This window comes from Schistocerca serialis, chromosome 7 (assembly GCF_023864345.2).
Source record: "Schistocerca serialis cubense isolate TAMUIC-IGC-003099 chromosome 7, iqSchSeri2.2, whole genome shotgun sequence".
Classification (NCBI taxonomy): domain Eukaryota; kingdom Metazoa; phylum Arthropoda; class Insecta; order Orthoptera; family Acrididae; genus Schistocerca; species Schistocerca serialis.
The window spans coordinates 261,383,379-261,391,949 of record NC_064644.1 but is presented as its reverse complement, the minus strand read 5'-3'; the positions used below and the strand labels follow the sequence as shown (position 1 = coordinate 261,391,949).

Below are 8,571 nucleotides of genomic sequence, written 5' to 3'. Positions count from 1 at the left end.
TGATTGAAAGACAAATGTACTGTTTATACTAGGAAAACAATTGTCTACCTCATCAACAATATATACCGCCGGATTTGCGCAGATGTTACGAACACCTATTCTCATGACCAATTACTGATATAAACAATAACACTACAGACGAAATTTCTTTGAATTTCACACTTTCACCCAGTCTTTTTGCCAAATTTATTTCACTGTATTAAATTTTCGTTATGTTGCTTTGTATCATAATGACGCCAGGACTTTTTTTACAAGAATGTTGAAAATGTCGAAGTTTTCGAAATAGTGTCATGTTTGGTTTTCACCTGGAAAATACAGATGAAATTATATTTAGATCATAAAGAGTCTGACTTCCCTGAAAGTAATTTTATTTTCGTTCAAGTATTGTCCATTGAGTGCTAAAACAAAATATGCCATTTCAAAACTTTTTTTAGAAAGTGTAATTTGAACTCAAATTCAAATGTTAATGTGTCAGATGTGCATATGACATAGACAGAATTAATTATCAGTTTAGAAAACTAACAAAGGTTTTTTATCTCCTATAAAATTTAAGAAAATGTACTCGTATCGATTCTGATATCACCTGTTCAGTTGGTTGTAGCATCTGGAATCGTTCTTTCTGATACAAAACACTTGACTTACTCTCCATCCCAATTTAATTACAAAAGTGTAAACACACACACACACTACACAAGAGAATTTGCATGAAAGACACATAAGGAGATGGTGTTGTGCAATCGCTGGCTGCTCCACAATATTTGTTGTAGAATGACAGTGACATTAAAAATAATTTATGATTTTTAGTCTTATCATCTTTCAGTGGGCATAATTTGTAACAAGCAAAACATTAAAATATTCGACCTGATTTAGTAGCTTCTATTTGTTTCAATCTCGTGAGCTTTCATATCATTTAACATCCTCAAAGGTGCGGTTCAGGAAAGGTGATGGAAAATATTTCATCAAAAAGGCAAAAATTAGAATAATTTTAAACTTGTTTATTAATTAAATATAAAAAAACAAAAGCACTCTTACTGTTTGCTAAATAGTTGTTTTATAACAGTGTATTAAGTTCTGTTATAGGCATCAGTAGAGATCTAAGGACAACTGCTATTAACAGTTTCATGAAAATAGAACAGATGTACAGTTTACAGGCAAGGATATTCAAATTACACGACTTCTCAGGTCATGCACACTGATTAGCTTAACTTTTGAATACTGCTGATAGAATTTTAACACTCACAATTTAGCTAATATTACAGAAATCGTGATTTTTTTACAGAAACTGAAGGAAAGAGTGCACAAATACGACATTTTGCAATAACATTATTACAAATAACTATAAAAAAGGAACTATAACTATATATCACAGATAGTCTACATTTAGACAAAAAAAGAACACGAAAGTAACCATGTTTTATCACAGCAACAAATTTACATACACGAAACGAGAGTAGGGTTACTTCTGCCAAACAAGATCTTTCTTCATGCAACATCTCTCTCCATTCTGTTTAAACTTTACAGTACTGTCTACACGAAAACTTACTGGTTAGCCTTCACTATACCCACTACATGAAAACTGTCTTTGTAGTTCGTTGCAAAGAGCGTTTTATATATGTAGAATTTTGCGAACATGGCCAGCGCCTCAGAAAAGAGTCCGGCAGTGTTCAGAAATGCCAGTGCAAACGAGTTAACGTATTATAGACAAGTATTGAAAAGGTTTTAATGTTTGTTAATCGTGTGAGCTGGTAAGGAGGTAGCATAGAAGGATATTATAATATCAGTTCCGTTGTTATTATTATAGTTTTAAACTACTCCTTACGCTTTAACACTTGATACGTTTTCTACTCCATTTACTTACACGTGGGTGGATGCTAATAGGCAATTTGCAGTGAACAATTTTCGTGGGGCACTGGAAAGGTTAACTGCAACAGTCTCTGGCAAAGTGCAGATACACTTGCGTTCGGTCGTGCAGATTCCTTTCTCTGGTAGCAGTTAGGAGACTGGGCGAGAACAGAATGAAGTGAGTGGGTTGAAACGGGAACGGAAACAGGTCGTTCTTCACGTCGATTGTGGAATAGCTGCCAACACGAGACAGTCTTCTTTGTACTTGGGGGGGATCAGACGACGGGTGGAAACCGACACGTCGCCTGCGATGCCTCGGAGGGGCGTCGCAGTCGGTTCCACGCTCTACGTCTCCCGAAGAAATCGACGCCGGCACCAACTCTGCGAGCACCGGCAACGGGTTTCCAAGATACTCGTGCACAGGACGCACGTTGTGCAGCTTGTGCCCTGCCAGAGTTGCGATCCCGCCGCCGCCAGCGGAGAAGCGCGTTCGCGGGTGGCGCTCGAGTCCGGCGCCCTCTGCCCTCTGCCGGAGGCCCGCCTACGCCTCCTCGTCTTCGGCGACGGCGGGCAGCGGCAGCGCGGCGGGCGACGCCGACCGGGAGCTGAAGGCGTGCAGCCAGGCGTCCAGGTCGCGCGCCGTCGCCGCCACGAACGTAAGGCTGGCGTCGGCGGCGTCGCAGCCCTTGTGCCGCACGCTGAAGGCGGGGGCGGCGCCGGCGCCGTCGCCGTCCAGGCGCGACAGCGTCGCGTGCCGCAGGTTCACCACGCCCAGCGGCCGGCACACCTTCTTCTGCGGGAACACCACCGCGAAGTGCTCCAGCGACGTGCGGTACACCTTCACCTGCAACATCAGCGGAACGTCAGCCGGCGCTCTAGATACTAACGTAACACGCCCAAACATCGTCCCTGCTCCTAATTTCGTCGCCCTAGGAATTTCCGGTGTCCACAACTGGTGACATATATTTAACTCTGACCTCAGTCCACAGTTTTGTTGAGAACGTCTGCTGTGTGCAGCACTCTTAGCTTCTGTGTACGACGGTATACATCTTTTTATACTCAAGTGAGTTAGTGCAGCAATCAAATTAAAAGCCTGCTGTTCCTAGTGTGAGCACTGGTTTGCGTTCAAACATTGGGTTTCATTTCAGTTGCGTATTGCACTTTCTGGCGTGTAATCGATGTTGTCTACTGTTTGGTCTATGTTGTCCTAAGGGCCATGATGATAAATGCCTAGGATGTTCGCAGGTTCGTCCCACTTGCAATTTCTATTTTCAAAAATGGTTCAAATGGTTCTGAGCACTATGGGACTTAACAGCTGAGGTCATCAGTCCCCTAGAACTTAGAACTACTTAAACCTAACTAACCTAAGGACATCATACACATTCATGCCCGAGGCAGGATTCGAACCTGCGACCGTAGAAGTCTCGCCGTTCCGGACTGAAGCGCCTAGAACCGCTTGGCCACCGCGGCCGGCAATTTCTATTTTCGTCTCAGGGACGAAATTCGGAACTGTTATTAAAAATTCACTTTATTTGTTATTTACAGTGATTATTTTACTTTTTCATCTACCCACACGTACAAATTCGTATGCGAGACATGTTTATTAGGCTGTAAATAACTTGAAAACATTGTTCAATCACGGCCTTCAAATTTATAGTAGTGAAAGTGTTTGGCAATGTTATAATGGAAAAATACATTTAAATTAATTGTATTTTTGGGAAGTTACATGGGTGACACAATTGCGAACACTTTTTTTTGTATTTCTGTTTTTAAAGCGCTAACGTTTATGTTGAAAACTGGCTTTAGTATGTTATAAGACTTTAATTGTATTGTAAGTTGCCTACAAGCAGAGAATAAATTCAGGACTATATACACCAATTTGTAGCGTAGTCCTATTAATGTGATGAATTCAGGACTCTTATACCAATCTGCAGTCTAATCCTACTATGGTGATGAATTCAGGGTTATATATCTACCAATTTGTACTCTAACCCTACTAAAATGATAAATTTGGGCCTCCTGCGTTACGGTCAAGTATGGTCAAGGTGATCTACACTCTCTCATGAAATGTATTCGCAGTTGCGAATATGAACAACCGTTACCTGTATAATGGAATGACGACAATGAAAATTGACTCTGGATCACAGGGCCCTGGGTTCGATTGCCGACTGGGTTGGGTATTTTCTCTGCCTGTGGACTGGGTGTTTGTGTTTTATCCTCATCATTTCATCATCACCATTCGTGAGCGTGACTAGATTGGACAAACCAAACATCATCATCATCGACAATAAAAATTTGTGCCGATCCGGGACTCGAACCCAGATTTCCCGTTTATCACGACCGGTGGCGGATGAATACGATATTGCAGCGCTAGGGTTGTTAAGATGGGCGGTGCAATGTTTCTTTCGGACATGCACTGCAATATCGTATTTATCCGCCGACACCGGGCAAGCTAGTTTCAATTAAAGTTTCTCTCCTGTACCAGAATACCCATAATGGATGTACAACTGCAGGTTGTAGACACATCGTCGATGAAATATGGAAGTTTAGATCTGGCCTTGATGTGTGCTCGCGTAATGGTAAGATGACCGCTCGCGATAAGCGGGTAATCCAGGTTCGAGTCGCTGTGCGGTACAAATTTTCATTGTCATCATTCCGTTACACAGCTGATGGTGGTCCATATTCATAAATGTGAATATATTCCCTGTGTTTCATAACGGCTGTAGTCGCCACAGAGCCTGTCCCTTTGGACATGCATGCATGTCTGATGGAACATTGCATCAATATTAAACACTTTTTTTTAGCATTTAAAAATTGCAGAATTGACCTTTGTGTATAGCTCAAACTTAGCAATTAAATAGTTTTGCTTTGCTGGCATTCTTATTAAGAGACTGCTGTGCTTGTAAGGGTTACGTTTGGGCGAAATTGCAAACGTAACAAGCTTTTGCGTAAACTTAGAAAAAGTCTTTTTGTGTTTCATTTGCCTCACAAGTAAGATGAAACTACTAATGTTAACGAAATAAAAAAAAAGAAAAAGGACTGACTAAGCCCAAAAGGCAAGAGGATATTCAGCTGAGATTGCGTATGTAGGCCAGTTTGAGGTAATTTCCAGACTTGTTAGATCACAAATGTCCTATATCAAATCGTTCGTCTCGACGTCCTCTATACTACTGTGATCAATGTGATAGGTTGTAAACAGTTGTCGTTCACCCTCAGTATGCACACAATGTTTCAGATAAGTTACTATTCTCTGAATCTTGCGAATAGCAAGTTAAAGGAATATTTATTTTATTTATTTATATAGATAAGCACTGCTCCTTCTGCGGAGTTATGACATAGAAAAAATTAATAAATACATAAATTATTTCAGATGCACTGTCAATTTAGGTTAATGGTGACTAAATAGTTTCGAACGTCTCCTTTCATTATTGAATCTTTGTGTGTGTGGTTCTGACATAAGTACTGAAATAACATTCATACATTTGCAGCTATTCACACTGCTCGAACGTCGAACACTGCACGTCCTTAATGCAAGCGCCTACTATACACTGAGTCATCTTCCGCTAAGAGCCTCAGGTCTCACGAAAGGTATCAACGACGGTTTCAACTTATTATCGAGACACCATCCGATGTTATGTTCTGATTACAAGTCAAACCTCTGCACACAACTACACGTACATGAAGATGTGACATACTAACACGTGAAATGAAGACACACGGAGAGGCGCTAGCAGTGTTCACAGTTCTGCGGAGTATTCATTTCTTGAACTGAAGCCTACAGTTTAATGCATCATAATACGACGTCCCAACTATCAGAGCAGTCATATTTTTACATTGTGAGCGCCTTTCAGTCTCTCTTCATGTCCTGCTATGTTCGTGCTCATGAACGTATAGTTGAATAGAAGTTTGATTTGTAATTTTGTTTCCTAAAATTTCACTAGCTCATTTTTTATTCTTTCTAAACAGACCTGGTACGACTTGCTAGCAAGTCGAAATCGGTAACGTTATCACCATTCGTGTAAACTGTGGCTGATGTGTACAACGTAACAATTTTACAACACGCTCACTGGCCGTTTATCACTAAGCATATGCCTACTCTGTATAAACCGAATTTATTTCATTTATAACAGCTTTTGCGTTTCTTTGTAAGTTAAAATCCGCCCCAATAAATTAATTTAACCGACAATTAAACTAGTGCTGTTCTAGTACATAAGCTTAGTATTGGTCCTTCCCTATACCTAATTTTATGTCGTGTAAAACGGTAAACGAAATGTCTGGCGCGAAAAATAGATCAGAAAATACAAATGTGTCACGACCTCTCTGGGGAAAGGCATGTTAAGAATGTTCCCCACAGCTTTGTCAAAGGTGAAGGAACGTAATTCTGGCAAACGATGGGAGGCCTAAATGAAGATGAAAGTAATGACAAAGTGTTGTCATTGTACTACGGCCAGTCCATTGGAGAAGTGCATCAACAATCCGGCAGGGTTCGTCAACCCCTCAACAGAGCTTAACAGGCAAGGCATACGGCTGCCGTAGAAGACTGGTGTGGTACCCAGGTCATTACCTCTTTCCTTAACCACTACCCTTCCCCCAAATCAACCAACCAATCCTTAACCACTGTTCTTCACAGGTTGTATAGTGATAATACAAAATCTCACCTCAAACTATTGTATTCGCATCATTTAATAATTTTTTTTTTTTAATTCCGTATAATCAAGAACATGCAGTGTCAAAAACAGGGAGACATCTACATGTTATACCACAGATCCAATAATGTGTATCGATTACGAATCTTATCATCTGGGCTTTTAAAAAAACTGTGAGCAAAGACTTCAAATAAAATCGTCTGGATAGTCCCAGGAGCACTGTCGGCTGTTTGCGACAATATTACGATAAATAAAAAACTCTTCCTATTAATTATTAAGACTGAATCACCTCACCTTATAGGGATCGCCTATGTGATCTTTCGTCGGAGACTGTTCAAGCACGGGAATCCTTTCAGAACACTCCAACATAATAAGCAGTCCTATGCACTTCACTTCACGTAAATTGTGGAAGTTTGTAATGGAAGCTCAAAAAGAAGTTCGGTCTCAACTCGGGAATCACTACCGAACTGTAGACATTTTACAAACAAAAACTTTTAAACGTTGTGTTATTTTTCTGTTTGTAAACTTTCGGTACTATCGTGATATAGAATGAATTGTTCACTCTGCAGAGCGGTGTGCACCGTTTTTGAAACTTCCTGGCAAACTAAAACAGTGTGTCCGGCGGGGAATCGAGAGCGGTTTTGTCTCGTCATAAAACTTACAACTACATGCTCTATTAGCCCGCATCGTGCATCAATGGTGATCCATCTCATCAGTTCCGCTACTGAGATTATCTTGAGGAGCGCCCCTCATGTGTAAACGGTCAAGTCACTCAGAGTGTTCTTGAACATCCCAGTAGCGGTACCAGACAGCTGTGATAGAGAACATTTGAATCATGAAGCAACCTAATAGCTCAAACTTTTAGGTTAGGAATGCTATGTTGTTGTACGAAAGTTTCCGGTCTCTAAACAATAGTGGAAGGTTCACTTACTGTTGGTGCAAATGGCGTCACACTGAATTGCAGAACAAAACACGAGCAGCGACTTTTAAATTAGAGAAGCAGATCACAGGCGACCTACCTGTACAGGTTGCGCACGCCTCTTGTCCGGCCCGATCATGGTCATCGGCCCGCTCATGGTCTCGGTACCCCAGCTGCGCTCCACGCTCCAGCCTTCGACCTCTTGTACCGGCATGTCGCTGCTGTTTAGCAAAGCACTAATCGATCACCGACGAGTCGATGTTCCGCTCCTGATGCCAGTCGCAGACTATGCCTCTCGGCAGCACCCGCGCCGCTGATATAGTTCCGCGCGCAGCGCCGAGGCGACCGCCCGGCGAACTACGGCGCATGCGCCCTGGATCCCGCGGTAAATCCCTGGCCGCGCCTGTGACGCAAGAGCTGGCTGGCACGGGCGCACTACGAGGAAAAGATCTGTTGCTGGCGACAGGTGGAGGCGAGTGCGCTTTCCTAGTAGCGGCGGCGCACAACAAAAGCTGCCCTGGTGCCAGCGAGGGCAGCAGCCATTGTCTCCCTGCTTACTCCTGTCCTATTTCTCGTACACTTCCCAGCAGCGCACGGCGTAAGTCTCGCGGGAAATCTGACGGGACGCAAAAACTTAGGCCTTCAACCACTAGTGTCCAGTTACAAAATGAAATTTTTTAGTTTAATTTTATCCAGTTTTTTTTTCGTTATAAAATAACATTTGCTGTCCCCATTCACGATTTATCATTATTTATTTTCGTCGTGACGTCCTTTTAGTGTCACACATTGACCGTCAGTTACACAGTTGACAATCGACTGTAAACTTTTTGAAGCGGAAAGCAAGAAACTCTAAAGACACCAGAATAATGCAGCAGCTCGTACACCACAGACATCACAGACAAAAATGTCATCATATATTAAAACCGCACTTGATAACGGCAATTATTTTCCGAAACGCGTCATGCCGAAAGTAAATAAATAAGAACGGTGGCTGGGAGAAGAAAAATGTTACTTTAAATCAATAGAACCATTCATTATATCCATTGTGAAAGACGGACAGTAACTGTGACTTAAATTAACGTTGTTTTGGAGATATGACATGCAACCAGTCGCTATACAAATTTGATACGGTTTATTGCATTATTAACTAGTTTTCGAGGCCCT

The 8,571-nt window shown here is 41.9% G+C and overlaps 1 protein-coding gene across 1 annotated transcript; it reads right to left on the bottom strand.

Moving 5' to 3' along the window:
• Nucleotides 1-980: 980 nt before the first annotated feature.
• LOC126412483 (uncharacterized) lies at nt 981-7,737 on the bottom strand. Its single transcript, XM_050082103.1, has 2 exons — nt 7,508-7,737; nt 981-2,686 (listed from the first exon to the last, which is right to left on the bottom strand). The coding sequence occupies exons 1-2, from the start codon at nt 7,619-7,621 to the stop codon at nt 2,384-2,386; spliced, it is 417 nt and encodes a 138-aa protein (XP_049938060.1). The 5' UTR covers nt 7,622-7,737; the 3' UTR covers nt 981-2,383.
• Nucleotides 7,738-8,571: the final 834 nt, after the last annotated feature.